At 40.0% G+C, this 23111-nt stretch overlaps 1 protein-coding gene across 1 annotated transcript; it reads right to left on the bottom strand.

The window, feature by feature from the left end:
• Positions 1-11066: 11066 nt before the first annotated feature.
• Positions 11067-15576, bottom strand: LOC114460826 (protein NLRC3-like). The gene is made up of 4 exons (XM_028442700.1): positions 15528-15576; positions 13513-15328; positions 13290-13438; positions 11067-11092 (listed from the first exon to the last, which is right to left on the bottom strand). The coding sequence occupies exons 1-4, from the start codon at positions 15562-15564 to the stop codon at positions 11067-11069; spliced, it is 2028 nt and encodes a 675-aa protein (XP_028298501.1). The 5' UTR covers positions 15565-15576.
• Positions 15577-23111: the final 7535 nt, after the last annotated feature.

Genomic DNA, 23111 nt, shown 5'->3' on the forward strand with positions numbered 1-23111 from the left:
GTCAAACAGCCATTCATCGGTCAATCACCCAATGACACTTCCACAGCACATTCGCACTCACAACGCGGTTCTCTCAGGCATACGTAACGTGTCATCATTCAGTCATTCATACACCGCACATGTTCATGCCTCAATTTTCACGTCCATGCATTCACAAGGTTTTGCTGCATAGTGTCTAAGTAGAATATAGGCCTCATCTAACCCACCAGTGGCGATAGCCAGTCCACCTCGTCTCTCGGGGTCAATGAGCTCTTATTGCCCCCATGCTTGGCAACCTTTTAGCGTTAATTAATTGCTTTACACTGGTATCATCTGATTAATAAGAGGTACGCTCCTTCTTACTTCCGTCTTGGCGGAGTCTACACTTAGAATATTGCCCATGGTTGTACTGACAGTCTGCTATCTGCTGATCAGGCAGGAATGGCACGACTGTGCACTTATAAACTCACAATTCTCTCAACAGCTGCTAATTCCAGAAATTTAAGACAAATATCTGAATCAGCCGGAGAACCTCTCAACCTCCGCTCTTAAAAAATGAAGAGTTTGGGAGAATTATACCCTCGACCACTAGTAACTCCAGAGATTTAAGAAAACCTCTGAATCAGCAGGAGAACCTCTCAACCTTTGCCTTTATGAAAATATAAAGCTGGGAGAACACATAAACACCACTAACGCAGAACTGTCATCACTTTTAAGCACCTCTAATATTATTCAACATTGAATGGAGCACGCAACGTCTAATAACCCTCACTCTAAGAGAACGTAGAAGTTTGTTCAGAACGGTATTCGGTTACCAAGTATGTATCAAATCAGGTGGACCACTATCCCCCAAAGAGCGCTTCCCCTAGCAAGGTTTATCCTTTTTCTGCACATTAAACCAGGACTTCTTGTTTGAAAAGTAATTGTCTATGTACTCATAGCAACTGATGGGACAGTTTTCTCAGGAAAAATTTGGTACCCCCCTTGCTGTCGAGTGGCTTCGGGCCGGCAAGACATTCCGACGCGGTATGGAGGAGGCGCGCAAAATGAAAACGATGAATGTTGAACTAGGCTGTCTGTCGCAAGCAGCTTCAAAAGGGTAAGGTACAGATTGTTTACGAGACTATCGGTCAAAAAATGTCAAAATGTAAACTTGGTTGAGGCTGCAGTCCTCAATCTCCGTCTCAACTTTCCTGAAATTGAGTAAAAACAAAAGGGTAAAAGAAGAATCGTTCAGAAACAAGAAGAAAAATGTGTGAGCTCAAAAAAAAATCATGGCCAATAAAAAAAAAAGAAAATAAATAAATAAATAAAAATAAAAACTTCAGCTCCAAAAGCTGAGGCAGCACAACAGATGTAACCTTATCTTGTATTGTGGGGGGCCTCCCCTCAACAAGAAAATAAAAGGAAAGAAAAGCAAACAAAAACAAAACCATTAGTAACACTATTTTCCTCCCTTTTGTTTGTCTTTCCCATAAAGGCAAAAGCAGTGTAAATAAATGTGGGTTCTGTGTGAAGTTACGGTGGTTCTGTGTTTCAGCTCATAGTTATGAACGTGAGTGTGTGACTGTATGTCTGGTTTGTCTGCTTAAAGCTCACCTTCTTCTAAGTGTATCTCAAAGCGTGTCAGAGAATAAATGAAAACAAAATAATCTAGCGTACAGTCAGAAAATAGAGGGGTTAGTATTGTCCTATCAAAGGAGAAGCTTGTTGGCTATTTGCTAGTTGTCCCCCCCATGCCAAAGTTCAACTACCACCAAAGGCTGTGGTGGACTTCATGCGAACTTGGTATCCTCATAGCTTTGTGAAACAGTGTCTTTTTTGGTGAAGATGTTCCAGCAGACATGTGATCAGTCTGCAGTTGCTGCCCATCATTCAGGCAGTAATCGTGGTGTTCAACCCTCAACTCATTGGTGGGGGAGTGTCCAACCAACTCCGACGCCCACAGGTTCTCAGTCTTTGATGATGGGGCAGGATGTGTTAATCCCAGCATTGGCATGCGGCCCATTCCATAGACGATGAAGAGTTGACTTGGGACTGAGCGAGTTATTTTGTTGCAGCATTGCTTTACTGATTGGGAGAGTTGAGTCCTTTGATAGTCGATTTCCTTCTGAAGCTTGGTCCTTTGTATGATGTTGACATTTCATTAGTATAAGAGTTGGAGGTGATTTCATTCATTAAGAGCTTTCACTGAAGATGTCGCTTCTTCAGGGACAACCGCAAAGCCAACAGAAACTAACAATAAAATAATAAAAAAAATTATAATGATGATAACAGTCATATTAAAATAAAATTAAATAAAATACTGTATTCATCTGTGTGTTTGTTTGAGTGTTGCAATGGCTTTGCACTATTCTGCAGGCAGAGGGAAAGGTAAGAAGCCACAACATTGTTAGTTTTGGCAATCTATGTATTAATATCAGACCGTATTACAAGTACAGTGGGGCAAAAGAGTATTTAGTCAGCCACCAATTGTGCAAGTTCTCCCACTTAAAAAGATGAGAGAGGCCTGTAATTTTCATCATATGTATACCTCAACTATGGGAGACAAAATGAGAAAAAAAAAGCCAGAAAATCACATTGTAGGATTTTTAATGAATTTATTTGCAAATTATGGTAGAAAATAAGTATTTGGTCGTTAACAAAAGTTCATCTCAGTACTTTGTAATGTACCCTTTGTTGGCAATGACAGAAGTCAAATGTTTTCTGTAAGTCTTCACAAGGTTTTCACACACTGTTGCTGGTATTTTGGCCCATTCCTCCATGCAGATCTCCTCTAGAGCAGTGATGTTTTGGGGCTGTCCCTGGGCGACATGGACTTTCAACTCCCGCCAAAGATTTGAGATCTGGAGACGGGCTAGGCCACTCCAGGACCTTGAAATACATTGTACGAAGCCACTCCTTCGTTGCCCGGGAGGTGTGTTTGGGATCAATGTTGTGCTGAAAGATCCAGCCACGTTTCATCTTCAATGCCCTTGCTGATAGAAGGAGCTTTTCAATCTCACGATACATGGCCCCATTCATTCTTTCCTTTATACGGATCAGTCGTCCTGGAAACAGCCCCAGAGCATGATGTTACCACCCCCATGCTTTATAGTAGGTATGGTGTTCTTTCTCTTCCAAACACAAGTTGAGTTTTTACCAAAAAGTACTATTTTGGTTTCATCTGACCATATGATATTCACCCAATCCTCTTCTGGATCATCCACATGCTCTCTAGCAAACTTCAGATGGGCCTGGACATGTAGTGGCTTAAACAGGGGGACACATCTGGCACTGCAGGATTTGAGTCCCTGGTGGCGTAGTGTGTTACTGATTGTAGCCTTTGTTACTTTGGTCCCAGCTCTCTGTAGGTTATTCACTAGGTCCCTCCTGTGTGGATCTGGGATTTTTACTCACCATTCTTGTGATCATTTTGACCCCACGGGGTGAGATCTTGCATGGAGCCCCAGATTGAGGGAGATTATCAGTGGTCTTTTATGTCTTCCATTTTCTAATTATTGCTCCCACAGTTGATTTCTTCACACCAAGCTGCTTACCTATTGCAAATTCAGTCTTCCCAGCCTGGTGCAGGTCTACAGTTTTGTTTCTGGTGTCCTTTGACAGATCTTTGGTCTTGGCCATAGTGGTTTTTTGAGTGTGACTGTTTGAGGTTCTGGACAGGTGTCTTTTATACTGATAATTTGTTCAAACAGGTGCCATTAATACAGGTAACGAGTGGAGGACAGAGGAGGCTCTTAAAGAAGAAGCTACAGGTCTGTGTAGGTGACCAAATACTTATTTTACCAAGGGATTTACCAAATAATTCATTAAAAATCCTACAATGTGATTCTCTGTTTTTTTTCCTTCTCGTTTTGTCTCTCATAGTTTAGGTATACCTATGATGAAAATTATAGGACTCTCTCATCTTTTTATGTGGGAGTACTTGCACAGTTGGTGGCTGACTAAACACTTTTTTGCCCCACTGTATGTAGTGTCTTAATCATGTGACCTTTCACTAAACTGGCCAATGAGGGGCGCTAAGCCTGGATAGAGTCTAACAGTGTGTGTGTGTATGTGTAAATCATTTCTCTGTGTCTATCTCTCTCTCTCTCTCTCTGTGTGTGTGTGTGAGTCTATCTCTCTGTCTCTGTGTGTTTCTCCGTGCACGGGGACAACACACGTCTGTACGTTCCAGCTGAGAGGGAAGCCAAACCGCACAGAAAACAGAGTAGCCGATACACGTCCAAAATGAACCATCAAAGCCAAACAAACAAAGGGAGAAATCCGATTTCATTCACACGTTTAAAAAAAAAAAAAAAAACTAAAACAAAAAGTAAAACTCACCGAAAGCTTGCCGGTTTCATGATCCGAGTTCACATCATACCAAGATTGTATATGCGCATGCATATATTATTTGTTTATTGGATTCTTCATCATATTTAAGAACTCATTTTCTATAAATAGCACTAACTTATCCAAAGTAATATCCCACTGATATCTTCATCTGTCTGTTTGATCCCCATTATTAGTGTTTTACTCCCTGTAGTTTTCACTACAGTTTATTGGATTAGGTTAGGTTTGGGGTTTTAATCCATTTTGGTCTCAGTACAGAGGTGAACTCGGTATACGGCACCGGGGTGTTTCGGAAACTTTTTTTGCCTGTCTATTCTATGGTCAGGACCTCACAGGCTGTCCGTGGCGGTGCCTGAACAAAATCAAAGTAAATAATGACCAGCCGTCCTAGATGCCTGAACAAAAATAACCGGAGCCCGAAGAAAAGTATAGGGAACTTATAGTATTAAAAAGCAAAGAACTTCAACCATTTGAGCCTGAAAATCAATACAGTGCTCGACTGGTTGCCTGTCTATCAACACAGAGTGAATATATATATATATATATATATATATATATATATATATATATAAAGGCAGCTTTACCTTAGTAGTCCGAATTGGTGTTTGAGGATCAACCGACGGTTCGTGATCCAGTCTCTTTCGAGAGGCAGACCACCGCGGGGCAGACTCGGAGTCCCATACCATTAAAAGCTGGCTTTAGGGTTTTAAGCACGTCCGCGTTCCGGGTACCGGTCCGCGGTAGAAGCCCCTCAGAGCAGAAGATGGATCCTGTTCGTGACGCCAATTGTTACGGTGAAATTTATGGTTACCTCGTCTTTGACTTGAAAACACACTCTGCGGTGATAAATGATGAAGACCATTCTGGAGGGATGATGAAGTAATAAAAAATTATTTTATTCTAAACTAAATAAAAAAAAGGTACAGACAGGATAATCAAAGGGATCTCCCCTTGGCCAAAAGGGAGATCCCTCTGGCCAAAGGGAGCAACACGAGACTGACCCCCGGACCACATTTCACACACGTTTTTACCCAGTTCCACTTCCTACCCTCACCCCCCCGAAGAGGTGAGAAACAAAAGGCAGAGAGGCAGGGGGTCGGTTCAAAGGATGAGCGTAGAAATGTGTGTGTGGGTGTGTGTGTGTGGGAGTCATCGTGTCTGGCCGATGTGTACTGGGAGGGCGAGTTAACTAACCTTCCAGAAAGTGGAAGACAAAAGACATGGAAAGTGTACAACTTAAGACAATATATTTGAATAAGATCAAATTAATGAGTAAGCATATGAGAAAATACATGAGTAAATATAATGAATCAATTTTTCCACAACAGTAAGCAGAGACAAAACCGATATAATCCAGACAGTAAGATTAACATTAAAAAGACAGTTTGAGCAAAATACACAAAATCTAAATTAACAAATAAAAATTATTATATTTTAAATATTAAACAATTCATATATACCTAATAAATCAATTAAAGCAGACACAATCGATCCCTAAATAATATATAATTTGATTATAATAATAACATTTCTACCTAAATAAATGCAGTTTGCTATTCTGTACATTACGTGTTGTTAAAGTTCATAGTATTCATACCTCTGCTTGACAATGTCATATATTCTCCATTTTCTATGAAAGTGTAATGTTGCTAGGCGACCAGCCTGCTAACTAAACGTTAGCTAAATACTCTCTGGGTTCTAGACTCAAACACGCTGTAATTCAGTCTATAGATCAATGTGTCCAACTTCTGATACAGTAAAATCAACACCACTGTGAACATTTGAACACATTGTCAGACTCAGATCCACCTTTTTCACTCAATGATGTTCTGATGAACTTACTGCAGCACTGCCAACAGTAGTTGTTGATGTAACTCACTTTCCTTTACACAGGAGATCTGATCTTTAGATATTGGTGTATTTTTTTTAATTCAGCCTCTGTTGATCATCATAACTTCATAGCATTTATTCAGACATTCTCAACACAGACACATGGTGATACAGGACTGTGGACCAGAACATGTTATCAGGAGATACAAATGATTTCAGCCTGTCTCACTGTGCTTGATAGAAAATGTATCCCACTCTATAATCCTCAGGTGATGGACTAACATCATCTGCTTTATTCTGTACACATTAATCATCATTCATAATAAAACTTGTGAATTAGGAACAGTTTCACTTTTGTGGAGAAGAAGAACATGAGACAGATGTGACGTCATGCTTTGTGTTCTCAGAGGGTTCCACTTTTAGTAGCGTCTGACGCTAACAGCTCTAGCAGAAAGACAATATATCATGTTGACTTCAAAATAGTGTTGGATGAATCTTATATTATGGGAATGGGTCCTGATGAAGAAAAAACATATGTCATATAATGTCACTGGAAAATCCTTCACATTCCTAAACATTCTAAATGATGTATCTTGGCTATTTTTCAGTTGATTCACATCAAATTTACATGCATTCTTGACCCCAAGATGAGCAAAAAGTTACATTGTGACCCCGCCCAAAACCAAACAGGAAGTCGGCCATCTAGTCTGTCTGTCTCACAGAGGACTCATAGACATGTCTGTCTGTCTCTCTGTCTGTGTGTCTGTCTGTTTTGGCTGTGCGTCTGTGTGTCTGACTGTGTAGCTGTGTGTGTGTGTGTCTGTCTGTCTGTAGCTGTGTGTGTCTGTCTGTCTGTGTAGCTGTGTGTATATGTCTGCCTGCCTTTCTGTCTGTCTGTCTGTGTCTGTCTGTCTGTCTGTCTGTCTGTCTGTCTGTCTGTCTGTCTGTCTGTCTGTCTGTCTGTCTGTCTGTCGGTGTCTGTGTGTGTGTGTGTGTCTGCCTGTTTGTGTGTTTGTTTGTCTAAGTGCATGTCTGTCTGTCTGTCTGTGTCTGTCAGTCTATGTGTCTGACTGTCTGTGTTTGTCTGTCTGTCTGTCTGTCTGTCTGTCTGTCTATCTGTGTGTGTGTGTGTCTGTTTGTCTGTCTTTGTAGCTGTGTCTGTCTGTCTTCTGTTTGTGTGTCTGTCTTTTTGTCTGTGTGGCTGTCTGTGTGGCTGTCTGTCTGTGTAGCTGTGTGTGTCTGTCTGTCTCTGTAGCTGTGTTTGTCTGTCTGTGATTGTCTCTGTGTGTGTGTGTCTGTCTGTCAGTGTCTGTCCATCTGTCTGTGTAGCTGTGTCTGTCTGTCTGTCTGCCTGCCTGCCTGTCTGTCTGTCTGTCTGTGTCTGTCTGTGTACCTGTGTGTGTCTGTCTGTCTGTCGGTGTCTCTCTGTGTGTGTGTGTGTGAGTGTGTGTCTGTCTGTCTGTCTGTCTGTCTGCCTGTTTATCTGTCTAAGTGTCTGTCTGTCTGTCTGTCTGTCTTTCTTTGTAGCTGTGTCTGTCTATGTTGTATGTGTTGTCTGTGTGTCTGTTTGTCTGCGTTTCTGTCTGTGTAGCTGTCTGTCTCTATGTCTGTGTGGCTGTCTGTCTGTCTGTCTGTCTGTCGGTGTGTGTCTGTCTGTGTAGCTGTGTGTGTCTGTCTGTCGGTGTGTGTCTGTCTGTGTAGCTGTGTGTGTCTGTCTGTCGGTGTGTCTGTCTGTGTAGCTGTGTTTGTCTGTCTGTGTTTGTCTGTCTCTGTGTGTGTGTTTGTCTGTCTGTCTGTCCATTTGTGTGTCTGTTTGTCTGTCTTAGTGTATGTCTGTCTGTCTGTGTGTGTGTCTGTCTGTTTGTCTGTGTGTAGCTGTGTCTGTCTGTCTCTGTGTCTGTCAGTCTATGTGTCTGACTGTCTGTCTGTCTGTCTGTCTGTCTCACAGAGGACTCAGAGACACTGAGGAACCAATGAACCAAAACCCAAACCCAGGATACAGAGTGTCAGTGAAGGAGGTACAGACGGTGTGGATGAGTGTCAGAGAGTCAGAGGAGACTTCATAGAAGGACAGACGTCCATCAGGACAGTCCACATACACTCCTACTCTACCAGAGGAACCACAGGGACAGGAGGTAGGTGTGATTATGTTATTGTGTCTGAAGATGTAAAAACCACCAAAACATTCCAGTCTCCAGGACTGATTATTAAATCCAAACCAACAATCATCACTGCATCCTTTCCTACTGATTCCTCTGTAACTCACTGCTATATAAACATTTCAATTCCACTCCACCTCCCAGTAACAGCGACCAGTCAGACCAGTACTACACAGAACCTGATAGTAATCAAATCTGTCCTGATGATCAGGATAAAGCTCCTCCTCCTCCACACGTGTCACCATCCTGTTGTTGTCAGACAGTCTGAGGTTTCTGTTGATGGAGTTTGTGTCGAGGTGAATGTGAGAGAAATCTGATGAGACACAAAGAAACAACAGTTGATCATGTGATGCTTCATTCTCTCTGTATCACTGACATGTTCATTCACTCAGAGCTTCATGAGGACACTTTGAATGAACACACACACACACTTACACTTCCTCACACCAGCTTTGATCCTCTGCTCTCCTCCATGGTCCGCCCTGCAGGAGCAAACACAGGCAGTGATTTACACACCTAAAGAGTCCAAAGTGCTGCTCAGAAACCTGATGCCATCTCCATCAAGCTCTCCATGTTTCTACTGGTTTGTCTTCAACAGCTTCACCTTCTTCATCTCCTTCAAAGTGTTCCTCTCTTCATCCTCAATGATTGGTTCCACCTCCTCTGATCTTAACTATACACTATTATATATATGTATATATACACTATTTGGTCACCTAGGCTGAAATCCAATCAGAACTCATGTGATCATGTGATCTAACGTATTGATCACATCTAATCTGTCTGTGTTTACAAACATTAATATCATCATAAATCAGGTTGATCAACAGTAACTGAATATTCAGCAGGGCCACAGGAAGTAGTGGTGCTGGGGGTGTTGCAGCTCCCCTTATTGGTGAGAATGTAGGTGTTTAAATGTAGTCTATGAAAAATATTTAGCACAATTTATAAATTCATTATGAATATTTATGGAAATGATTTTGACACAGGCTATTACGTGTATTTTGTATTTGAATGTAATTATTTTTAGGCCTAATCAACACAGGTTCACGTTGACTTTTGAAGACATGGGTACGCAGCACCATGACCCAGAAAAGACTCACACACCTTTCTCTGATACACACCCACACACAGATTCTGAACTCTCTGGACATTCATCACCTCATGAGAGACTTTATCTCCACGCCCCCATCCACATCTGGACACCTGTAACCATGGTAACCCTCCCTGCAGCTCAAAGTAAGAGCATGGTGCCACCGTACACTTTCATATCTATTCATACAGTTTAACGTCACACGACAGTATTTTTACAAGGTGGTGGTGATGGAGATGGAGTGTGTTATTATGATTGTGTGTTTTGTGTGTAATGGATGTGGAGAGTTGTTAAATAACGTTTAAATAGTAAGATTATTTCCTTGTGGTGTGCATAAAAGGATTTTGGAGTCACGTGACATAAACATAGATGGTGCAGTGACTCAGGTTCATGTCAGCTGATCTAATCTATTGCATTTTTATAGTGTTATTGTGAAGTTTAGCTAATAGTGCATATATTCATCTGAGAACTGATGATGTCTGTGCGTTACAGACCCTGGCTGTGAGTGTGCTCCAGGGGCGTAGCACCACATTTTAGGCCCTGGGTACAAACCATCTTGTTGGGCCCCTCCTGTAACTTTTAATATGTACACTTTTTTCACCTGGAAACTATACTAATATTCTGATATAAACTTTATTTTTTTGTATTTTATTTGAACTAGATTTATGTATTTCAGGAAGTTAAAGTATAGGATACAGTTATTTAATATTTACTGTATTTGTATTTGTATTGTGTATTTGAAAAAAAACATTTAAAAAAACTTTAAAAATAGAATTTTAATCAGTTTTTATCTACTTTTTAACAAATTACTAGAAATTGAAACTCCATTTTAATTCCAGGCTGAACCCACATGGGATCCTGACCCTAAGGTTGAAAAAAACTGCAATAACCTAATGACTAATGGTTTGTGACATATTTTTGCTACAATTTAAAGGAGCAGCTGTTAATTTCTCGGAGGGAGGTCGTATATCTAATATAAAAATACACACACACACACACACACACACACACACACACACACACACACACACACACACACACACACACACACACACACACACACACACACACACACACACACACACACACACACACACACACACACACACACACACACACACACACTCTCTGCCCCACGTCACATCCACAGTACAGACTATAGAAGCACATATGGGTCGTACCATTTGCACTGTTTTAAAGGGGTGGTAGCTAGGGCCCTGATGCAGCAGGAATCATTGTTTTTAGTGCAAAACCAGTTCATTTTCACACAGAGCTTATTTCATTCCAATATATAGAATCTAAAAATGTTTAAAATGCATTTTTGTGCATATATATATATATATGGAAAGTATATGCATATATGAGACTTAATATACATATATGCATATATGAGACTTAATATACTGTGTGTATATATATATATATATATATATATATATATATATATATATATATTGTTCTGGCTCCTTATGAGCCATCCAGAGTTTATTTTATGCTGTGAATGTATTTATAGGGCATCCTACATTATTTTTAAGATTTTGTTTACACTTACGTTTTATTTGGTAAAACCGGAAGTGGCGGCTATTCTACTTCCGGTTTGCCGAAAAGTCAGGGGAAATATTGTTCAGACTGCTGCACTGTGTCCTAAGTCATCACAGCCTTTTTACCACTCACACACACGAGTCATGCTGCTCTTCTGAAGAATAAAATGCATCAAAGAAACAGCCAGCGTGGTCATTACACTGGTTAACTGCCTGCCTAGGAACACACGGGGAAGCTCCGAGGGCAGAACACAGTGTGAAGAGAGGAAATGTTAGAATGGATTATTATTCATGGTTTCTTTTTATGTGTAATACTATAATTATATATCTTTATACTCAATAAATCTATTCATAAAATATATTCAGATCAACTTGTTAGCTGTCATTTTCAGAACAAGGACAAACAGTTTCAGAACATCTGATTTCAACTTAATCTAAATCTAAAAACAACACAACCATGTACGTAAACATAGACAAATCAGATATAAACAAGACAATCAGATTAACACTAAAATGTCAGTTTGATCCAAAATGCACAAAGTCTAAATCATTAACAAATAAGAATAATTATATTTTAAAATTAAACTTAATACACATTAAACAACTCATGTTCTATATACTTAAATAAATTAAACAAACAGATACCATAGACCCCTAAATGATCAATAATAATGAATAAATAAATAAATCTTAAACATAATTTGTATTGCTTTAAATCACCAGTAAATGACATCTTTAACTAATTACAAGGAGCTGATCATTTGATTTCTAAATATATAAAAACACTGATAAATCTATGTTTGGGGCCCAGGGAGTGAGCAGACCCTGAGGACCACAGCTGTGTTTTAAATGAGTGTCTGTTCTTCTATTGACTTGTTATGACTTGTTGATTCATTTTCTGTTCATCTCTAATACATTGATTGATTGATTCAGCAAAACCTCTGACTATGTCTCTCTGTATGAAATCTCAGGTACTGAACACCAGAGTTAGCTCGAAAACTCTAACAATTGTTAAACAATGATATTTATAACTTAAGTCTACAGTTTGAAATAAATTTAAAACGTTTTAAAAACATACATATTTCTGTTTTAATAATTGTATGAGTGGGTCAAGTTAAACATTTCATTATTTTATTTTATATCACGCATTGTTGGAATGTCAGTGCTAAATACATATTTTCATATTTCAAAAGCAGGGTAGGTGATTTTCTAAAGCTAGCATGATTTTGAATGTAGCTCCGTCTCACTCACATGCATTAGCACAGCTGCTGCAGAAGTGGATCTTAGCTCATCACTTGTATTGTGTAGAAACTACGCCGTTTTATTCAGCAGTAAGTAAACACTAAACTTTATCATTATATACTGTATGTTAAACGTGACAAAAAACTATTTTAAGTCTGTCACCAATGACGCACTTTGAGTGTGGGTTCGTGCACGCGAGGGGTGGAGAACGAGTAGGGAGACAGAGAGACGTGATCAGTGAATAAAAAAATAAAAAAAACTTCCTTTTTCTATTGGTCAAAGTTTTTACAGGTTTACAGCTGCTACACATGATGGATATTCTTTGTTCCTTTTTCAGAGCACATAAGATCTTAATTTCCCCTAACCAACCTTTAATTGATTGATTATTTGAAACATTGGTAATAATTTATACAATTGCAATGTTTTAATTTTAGTGGTTAGTAACATTCAGAGCTGGAAATGTTTATTTTGGTTTTGGACCAGTAATTTACATTTCAGTTCATCTCTAATTTTTTGACTTGATAACTTGTGTCAGAGAAAATATTAAAATATAATTTCATAAGATATATTTATATTTTTATATGAACACAATCCTCACTGATTGGTTCCACCTCCTCTGATCTTCTCTCTCATTCCTTCATCAGCTCCTCATAGTTCTCCATAAGCCTCTCCTCACTCCTCATTACCTTCTTATCTCTGTCCTTCATCCCTCTAACTTGTCCCAGTCCTCCTCCTTTAGTGTCCCACCTCTCACACCTTCATCACATTCCTCTGATACAGCTCTCTGTCACACATGTGATGGGGATTGATGTGAACATGTGATGAGCTGTTGTGATGTGTCTCACCTCAGAGTGTTCAGTCTCTGAGAGAGCAGCTTCACTGCTGAGTCTCCTGGATGGTTGTAGCTCAGGTCCAGGTCTCTCACACTGGAGGAGTTGGAGCTCAAAGCTGCTGCCAGAGAAGCCCCGCCCGCCTCTGTGATGACACAACCTGACAGACTGGATTCAGAAAAACATCCACAACTCAGGAAACAAGTGAGGAGACCAGGAACAGGACAATATTGATGGAACATGTGATCCACTGACCTGAGAGAGTCTAGTTTACAGTGAGGACTCTTCAGTCCTTCACACAGCAGCTTCACTCCTGAATCCTGCAGATTATTGTTACTCAGGTCCAGATGTTTCACACTGGAGGACTGAGAGCTGAGGACTGAGGACAGAGCTGCACAGCTTCTCTTTGAGAGACCACAGGAACTCAACCTGATGAAGAATCAAAGAAACCTTACAGATGTGTGTCTGTGACAGAATTAAAGACATGTTCTAAAGTCACATACTTAACTTTCTTGGAGGCTTTAATCACTGGGAGGAGCTTCAGAAAAGCTTCCTCTGAAGGACAGAATCTCTTCAGGTCAAAGACATCCAGATGTTCTTGTGATGACAGTAAGATAAAGACCAGCGCTGACCACTGAGCAGGAGACAGTTTCTCTGTGGAGAGACTTCCTGATCTCATGCACTGTTGGATCTCCTCCAGCAGAGAGCGATCATTCATTTCATTCAGACAGCGGAACAGGTTGATACTTCTCTCTGTGGACAAACTCTTACTCAGCTTCTCCTTGATGTATTCAATTGTTCTCTGATTGGTCTGTGAGTCACTTCCTGTCTGTGTCAGCAGGTCTTGTAGGAGCCTCTGATTGGTCGGCAGTGAAAGACCCAGCAGGAAGCGGAGGAACAAGTCCAAGTGTCCGTTGGGACTCCGTAAGGCCTCGTCCACAGCACTCTGATGGAGAAGGTTAAAGTCAGGCTGACTTCCACTATGGAGAAGCTTAAGAGTTTGTTTGAATTTAAACATCAATGAGTTCTCCAGAAGATTGATTTTAGAGCTGATAAAGGTCTGATGGACATGAAGAGCAGCCAGAAACTCCTGAAGGCTCAGGTGGATGAAGGTGAACACCTTGTCCTGGTACAGGCTGCTCTCCTCTATGAAGACCTGTGTGAACACTCCTGAGCACACTGAGGCTGTTCTGAGGTCCATGCCACACTCTGTCAGGTCACTCTCATAGAAGATCAGCTTTCCTTTCTGCAGCTGCTCAAAAGCCAGTTTTCCCAGAGACTCCATCATCTCCCTGCTCTGAGGACTCCAGTGTGGATCTGTGGCAGCTCCTCCATCAAACTTCACCATCTTGACTTTGTTCTGAAGGACCACATAGTGGCTGTAGATCTGAGTCAGAGTCCTGGGCAGCTCTCCCTTCTCTCTGCTCTTCAACATGTCCTCCAGAACTGTAGCAGTGATCCAGCAGAAGAGCGGGATGTGGCACATGATGTGGAGGCTACGACACGTCCTAATGTGGGACATGATCCTGCTGACCTGCTCCTCATCTGTGGACCTCCTCCTGAAGTACTCCTCCTTCTGAGGGTCAGTGAACCCTCTGACCTCTGTCACCATGTCCACACACTCAGGAGGGATCTGATTGGCTGCTGCAGGCCGTGTGGTTATCCAGAGGCGGGCTGATGGAAGCAGTTCTCCTCTGATGAGGTTTACCAGCAGAACCTCCACTGAGGTGGACTCTGAGACATCAGTCAGGGTCTGAGTGCTGAGGAAGTCCAGAGGGACCCGACACTCATCCAGACCATCCAAGATGAACAAAACCAGGAAGTCCTGGAAGCTGCAGATTCCTGCTTCTTTGCTTCCAGAGAAGAAGTGATCAACAAGTCCCACCAAGCTGAAGCTCCTCCCCCTCAGCACGTTCAACTCTCTGAAGGTCAGTGGGAATGTGTAGTGGACCTCCTGCTGGGCTTTGTCTTCAGCCCAGTCCACAGTGAACTTGTGTGTTAAGAGTGTTTTCCCAATGCCAGCCACGCCCTTTGTCATCACTGTCCTGATTGGTCGAGGTCTTCCAGGAGGGGCTTTATAGAGCTCTTCTAGTGTGATGGCTCTTTCTGCTGTGTCTGATCTCCTGTATGCTGTTTCTATCTGTATGACCTCGTGTTCCTGGTTGACCTCTCCACCCCATCCCTCTGTGATGTAGAGCTCTGTGAAGATCTCCTTCAGGAGGGTTGGACTTCCTGCTTTAGCCACGCCCTCAGACACACACTGGAATTTCTTCTTCAGCTTGGACTTTAGCTCACGTTGGTATCGATGAGCCTTTGTTCCTGAATGAAGACAAACTTAATGTTAGAATGGAGAAGTCAGAGCAGGTTTGAACATTGGAGATCAAAGCGTGTGATGTTCTCAGTCTGGATGGTTCCTCAGATTAAATGTGACTGATTGAATCATGCTTTGAAAAAGAAAAGCCTGCTTTGTGTCCTTCATGTGATGTTCCTCACAGTGAAGATGTTCACATGCTCTTACTGCTCTGCAGACGCTCAGCCAGCTCCTCCTGCTTCATCCTCTTCAGGAAATACAGTGTGATGTTCAGAAAGGCCTCCCTGCTCCTCCTCTGCTCCTCATCTTCATCCTCCATCTGACTCTCTGAGCACTCTGGATCATCTCCATCCACAATCTTCTGCATGTGTTTGAGTTCAGCTTTAACAAAGCTGATGATGTTGTCCTCCAGCAGCTGGAACACAAACACATTAAAGGTGATGAGTGAAGGTCTGCTCCAATCATCTGTGTGTGTGTGTGTGTGTGTGTGTGTGTGTGTGTGTGTGTGTGTGTGTGTGTGTGTGTGTGTGTGTGTGTGTGTGTGTGTGTGTGTGTGTGTGTGTGTGTGTGTGTACAGTGGTTTGATCACAGGCTGACACAGGTTTAGTGTCTTTGTAGATGTACACACCGTAAAGATGGAGTCAGGCTCAGCTCCAGAGGAACCATCCACACCCTCCAAGCTGCTGTGGAGAAGACACAGACACTCAGACATGCTGAGGAGCAGCTGGAGGAAAGCACAGGAAGCTCTGCTAACATCATGTGAACATCAGTAACAGTGGGTGATGTCCTGCAGAGCCACAGTGCAGTGAGTGTGGAGCAGCCTTTGGAGCTCAGCTCACGTGTGGAACATCTCAGCATGTTTCCACTGAACAGGACAACAAGTCTGTTGGACTGAGGCTTTATTTGTCTTCAATCCTTCACAAATCTGAAGATCACACTCTGTCTAAGACTCATTTACACACTGGAGACCATTCCTACAAAGCCTTTTCTCTTTCACCTTTCACTGTTTGCTGAGATTTACATCAGCACCACTTCAAATAACATAGTCCATCAAAAGTGCTGAGTCATGTTCACCACTCACTCCACCAGATAGGGCAGCTGGGTAGAGGGTTTTTGACTGGGGGTGCTTACTACTCTCAATGGGCCACTTTTCACCCTGGCTTTACGCACCTAATTAAATAGGGCAAATATTTAAAACAAAAACAAAAATAAAAAAAAAAATAAATAAATAAATATATGTATATATACAGAATAATAATAGATAAAAATAAAAACACCATTCACATACACAAACTAATACTGTGGAGGAGATAGTAATGACAACAGTGGAATAGCAAGATCACAGAATACCAATAAATGTGCATATTTGTGACTAGTGACTATCGGTAATGAGTGGCATTAGTTACTGTCTTACTGCTTCTTAAAACACATTTTTAAAAAAAGACCATTGATATACTTGTGCTGTGTTTTTTTTTCTGTTCAGTTTTTGGTCCAATCTGATATATCATCTGTACATTTCACCAGTCTGGACTCTGTAGTTGTAAGTTTGTTGTGAAATGTATCTACAGGCTCTTTCCTTATCAATGCTGTTAAGTGTAAGGTTAAAGTTGCTAATCATAGGGTTTAGAATGTATTTGCAATATGATAAAAGATGATTTGTGTGTGTGTGTGTGTGTTTGTGTGTGTGTGTGTGTGTGTGTGTGTGTGTGTTTTGCTCTTTGTCCTACTAACATGCCTGAACCTAATACTGTAAATAAAATCAGTTAATTATTGAGTAGTTGTAAATTGTGCTGTAATACAAAGTCATACTATACTATATTTGTCATTTGAACATGAAACAATGACAGGCTTTATGATACGCACCGCTACTTGGTTAAGACGAGACACACCCCACAAATTGAACCTGTCTACGTTCCTTCATCAGATCCACCCAAAGTTCTTAATATAATAACCTCAATACATAATATCAGATTATCTATCGATAAAAGCAAGCAAAAAAAGAAATATTTGTATAATAAAGAGAAAAATGTGTAGTTAATCATGTGTCTCCACCTCCCAATGAGGTCATTGTGTGTGTGTGTGTGTGTGTGTGTGTGTATGTGTGCATGCTGTGAGTGATCAGACTCCCTCCTGATACCACTCAGGTGTGCTGCATTACCAATCAAGCAATGAAAACAATGAAACACCAACCAGTGGTGGGTAGAGTAAAAGTACTGTTACTTCATAATGTTGAATATGAATTACTAAAGTAGAAGGAACAGTACTCATAACAATAAGTGTAAACAGGTTCCTTAAAAATACAATTTAAATTGAATAAATCATCACTATAATGTGTTTCATTAATAACATTCACACATTAAAAAGGCCACAGAGCTTCCACTTCTGGTCTCATGGCGTAAGCAGAGTAAGGGACCAGCTCCGTGTAAAATTGATTAAAAGTTTACTTTCCGGACCAGCCAACTTCAAATAAATCGAGCCACAACATCCGTGAGATCAGAATGTCTCAAAGGAGGGGCAGGCAATACACGCAGACAATTCTGGAGGTTGAATTTCACGCCGCCACCGCAGAAAAAAGTGAAGGTGCTAAAGCTAGCGGCGCTACGGGGATAACAGAAGAAAGCCCAATATCACTTGGCATTTTGCGTGTCGAGTTGAGATCAGAATTCAACTCGTACAGACACCATGCGATCATTTCTTAAAACAGAAATGGAGGGTCTCGGCCAAGAAATACGCGTCGAGATGTCATCCTTACAGGAGACAACCAAAGCGGAGATGAAAACTATCCGTAGCGAGCTAACGGAAAAAGTTGAGAGACTATCTTCAATGCAGGCGGAAGCGGCTGACACACAGACGAGCATGGAGCAGTCCTTCAGTGATGCTTCTGATAGACTTACGACTTTGGAGAACTCCTACCAATTTCTGCTGATCATAAGAAACTTCAGGATATTAAACATTCCAGAAGGATCTGAAAAGAATAAGCCAACCACGTTTGTGACTAAGTTTCTGTCCACAGTGCTTGGTGAAGAAAACTATGACGGTCCCATCCTGGTTGATCGCGCCCACAGGAGCCTTGCCCCAAAACCACGTAGTGGTGAACAACCCCGACCTATGATCGCTAACCTCCACTACTATTCGGATAAAGAAAAGATCATGTTGCTGTCTCGGACCAAAGGCAAGCTGTTCTTTGAAGGAGCACAGATACACATCTTCCCAGATATGAGCCCAGAGGTAGTATAACAACGAGCAAAAACACATTCACCGACCCACGGGAAGTGGAGAGGTTTATTATTACAACAACAAGGTACCTTCACTGGAGGAGCATTGAACGTAAGAGCACTAATTTTGACACTTGTGGTAATACTGTGACCTACAGGAACTGTGTAACGGACTGAACCAGGTACCCAAAGAATGTGAATATTTTTACTCTTTATTTATTATTATTTCTTTTTTTTTTATTATTATTTACTTGTTCCTAAATTTCCTCACTATGAATGTATGTGCATACGTTGGCACACAAGTATACATAAATATGTTTATATGCATATGGGTGTGTATGGAGGTATATACAGTACATGTATATTTGTACACAATGTTATTCATTTATTTATTTAATATTATTATTTTTTTTAGAAATACATTAATGTATATAATTAACAGTTATGGCTAAAAATTATATTTTGCATTTATCTGGGCATAAAAATTTGGTCAATATTATCTCCTGGAATTGTAAAGGACTCAATGGACCTGTTAAACGAGAGAATATATTGACTCACCTTAAAACATTAGACATGGATATCGGGTTTTACAAGAAACACACTTAAAAGATCAGGATCATAAACGGTTGCGAGCTAAATGGATTGGACAGGTGTATCATTCTAAGTTTCCAGTAAAAAACAGAGGCGCAGCTATAATTATTAAAAAAAACAATTCCTTTTTCAGCATCAAAAGTAATATCTGACCCTCGAGGAAGATATGTTATTGTTACAGGAAAATTGCACAATAAATCAGTTACTCTCGCTAGTGTATACGCCCCCAACGTTGATGACGTGACTTTTTTTTTGTTCTTTCTTTACAGCATTACCTAATATGGACTCCCATAAATTGATAATTGGAGGGGATATGAACCTGGTGTTAGACCCAACAATTGATAGATCATCACAAAAATCATCTATCTTATCAAAATCTGCCAAAACCATTCATAGATTCATGAACACCTATGAATTATTTGATCCATTTAGAGTTCTATCTCCTAACTCATTCATTTTCTAGAATAGATTTCTTTTTAATCGATTATGCATATTTAACAAACATTAAATATTGTGATTACAAAGCAATTGTGTTATCTGACCATAGTCGGGTGTCATTCCAAATAGAGATGGACTATGGCCGATAACCAAAAAATGGAGGTTTAATAATGCACTTCTATCAGATGATAAAATAATTGAAGAATTGCAGAAACAAATTGAAATATTTTTTCACACAAATAATGATCCAGATATAAAAAGATCTACTTTGTAGGAAACATTTAAAGCATATATCAGAGGCCAGATTATTTGCCAGAGCAGCTTAAAAAATAAACAACGGAGGGAAAAGGAATTGAAATTGACCCAAGAACTAAAAGAAATTGACAAAGTTTATGCTAACTCCCCTACACCTGATCTATATAAAAGAAAGCAGTCAGTGCAAACTGAACTCAATTTACTATTTACAGCAGAAACCATTAAATCCTTGACACAATTAAGGTACAAAAATTATGAATATGGGGGAAAAAAACAGGTAAACTATTAGCCCAGCAAATTAAAGAAGAAGCAGCATCAAGGTTAATAACAGAGATACGAATAGATACTGGTCAGACAACAACAAATCCTAAAATAATAAATGATACTTTCAAGAACTTCTATACGAAATTGTATTCTTCAGAATTTAATAATGATCCATGCTTCATAAAACATTTTTTTGATAACCTACAAATACCTACTATAAGTTGGGAAAACAAAATGATATTAGAACAACCTATATCAAACTTAGAAATAAAACAAGCCATACAGTGTATGCAAAACTCTAAATGCCCTGGACCTGATGGTTACAGTGTCAAATTATACAAGACTTTTATAGACCAATTTCACCACTTCTTTTAAGTGTTTATAATGAAGCACTGACTACAGGTTCTCTACCTCCTACACTATACAATACATGCATTACACATGTTCAGCCCTTTTGCCTTCACTGTTTCAGACTGTTTCAAATATCTTGGAATAAATATCACGCAGGAAATCTCTGGCCTCTTCAGCAAAAACTTTGTGAATCTATACAGAGCAACAGATCGAGAAGTGGTTTAATCTCCCGATCCCTCTCACTGGTCGAATTAATATCATCAGAATGAATGTTCTGCCAAAATATTTATTTTTATTTCAGTGTGTTCCAATTTTGATTAATAAGAACTTTTTTTTACCAAAATAAACTCTTTAATTACATCCTTTATTTGGAATTAAAAGACACCAAGAATTAAAAAATTGTTTTTACAAAGACCCAAACCCATAGGAGGAATGGGATTGCCCAACTTCTGGTTGTATTATGGTAAATGGTAAATGGACTTGATTTTATATAGCGCTTTATCACCACACTGAAGCAGCCTCAAAGCTGCTTTACATATCAGCTCATTCACCCAATCACTATCACATTCACACACCAGTGGGACAGGACTGCCATGCAAAGCGCTAGTCAACCACTGGGAGCAAATTAGGGTTCAGTGTCTTTCCCAAGGACACTTCGACACATAGTCAGGTACTGGGATCGAACCCCCCAACCTCTCGATCAGAAGACGACCCTCTACCACCTGAGCCACGGTCGTGCCATGGTGTGGTGAAGCCACGGTGTGGTGAAGGCAAAGCGCAGCACAAACCTGCTCTTTAGATCATAGAAATAAGGGCATGTGTCTCTGAGATGATCCCTCACCATTAGATTGTGCATCTGTAGTAATTTGCAATATGTGTAAAACTAAAAATAATGTCAGAGTTTTGAACAAACCTTCGTAAATGTATGGATGAGTATTTGGCTTTATATTCTATTCTAATAGGGTGTGAGACGTCTTGCTTACCCCAAACATATAGCTCACAGCCCACTACTGTCCCTCAGACCCCCAATTTAAGAATGTCTATGTTTCAGTGCTTTGTGATAGAGCTGTGTGTGTGCAGAAAGAATGAAATACAACGGATGCAAGAAAGGTCTATAAATGGTAATTCCCCACTTTATCTGCCATCGTTCTCCCTGGTTTGACAATTTGTAGGCGAGAAGGAGTGCCTTGGTCTTTGTGTACTGTATATGGTTGAGTTTTGTTCTTGTGATTGGCAGATGGTCTGATGGCAGTTAAAGGATATCGATAAACCTTAAAAACCTTTAGTTTTAGAGTCAAAATCCAGTTGTGTCTCATTCATTAAAAATATGGTCTCAGTTCAGAAGACACTTTCAGTAGAATCAATGTTCAGTCCTTACACCAATAACTGGTAATCAAGCACATAAGTTGTTTTCAGGTCAAACGTTTCAACGATGGGACCTTAAAGGAGTGCATGCAAGTATAGACCTTTTCATTGATAAATTATTTCCAACATTTGAACAATTAAAACAGAAATTTAATATTGATCACAAAGACTTTGTAAAATATTTACAAATACGTAATTTTACTAAGACAACATTTTCCTCTTTTCCCAATCAACCTGAAGTTTGTCCTATGAACAATGTATTACTGAATAACTCACTTAAAAAAGGATCCAATTCTGAAATATATAATAACCTTTCACAGATAGATTGTATAACTACACTTGACCATATAAAAGATGGTTGGAATGAAGACTTGGGAATAAATATCACAGACGACCAATGGACTGAAGCTCAAAAAAAGATCCACTCTTCTTCAGTTTGTATCAGACATGGTCTGCTGCAGTTTAAAATCCTACATCGATTGCACTTCTCCAAACAAAGACTGTCCAGGATGTTTCCGGGACTGGATGCTTCTTGTGAACGTTGTGGCTATGCCCCTGCTTCATTGTCTCACACATTTTGGAACTGTCCGTACATCACCCTCGACTGGTATGAAATAATTGAGACTTTGTCAGTCATTTTCAATGTGTTTTCCAGCTGACCAGTAATGTCATTATTTGGTGTTGTACCTACAGATAGACATTTGAACAGTTGGCAAAGTAATGTATTATGTTTTGTGATGTTGCTAGCCAGACGTCTAATTTTAACTAAACTGGAACAATACAATCCCTCCTACTCATCAACACCTTCTCAGAGATGTAATGCAATATTTAGAATTGGAAAAAATTAAATATTCTTTAAAGGGGACACATCATGCTAAATCCACTTTTTTAGCCCTTAAATGCATTTTGATGTATATTTAGATTGTTTAGAAGTACAGAAAAGTTCAAATTAATCTGTTCAGGTGCTCCGTAGATATCTTTATATTCTGTTTTGGTCATATTTTTCAATATGTTTCAATTTTTCGATTCTCTATGACGGTTTTTGAACAATGACGCCACAGTATTGGCAGTGGAACTGCCAAATTAGTACATCGACTCCAGGCCCAACACTTCGAGCAATCCGCCATTTTTATTTCTGGCTTTTATTTTGTAGTCCAAGCTCAATGATGCAGAAGTTACGAGAGGATAAGTAAAAATGTTGGGTTGTTGGATGTAGTAACCCACACGCTTCATTACACCGTCTCCCAGCATCAGAACCTTTTCAAAGTGTTGAGTTTTATTTTTTATAGAAATGTACCCACATCTGTGGGTA

The sequence above is a fragment of the Gouania willdenowi genome, unplaced genomic scaffold (genome assembly GCF_900634775.1).
Source record: "Gouania willdenowi unplaced genomic scaffold, fGouWil2.1 scaffold_7_arrow_ctg1, whole genome shotgun sequence".
Lineage (NCBI taxonomy): Eukaryota > Metazoa > Chordata > Actinopteri > Blenniiformes > Gobiesocidae > Gouania > Gouania willdenowi.

Coding starts and splice junctions, on each gene's coding strand:
- LOC114460826 (XM_028442700.1), bottom strand. CDS start 15,564: ATGAAGCAGGAGGAGCTGGCTGAGCGTCTGCAGAGCA. Junction 15,329..15,527: donor GGCTGAGCGTCTGCAGAGCA/GTAAGAGCATGT, acceptor GTCTTCATTCAG/GAACAAAGGCTCATCGATAC. Junction 11,093..13,289: donor GTGTGAAGGACTGAAGAGTC/CTCACTGTAAAC, acceptor TTTATTCTTCAG/AAGAGCAGCATGACTCGTGT.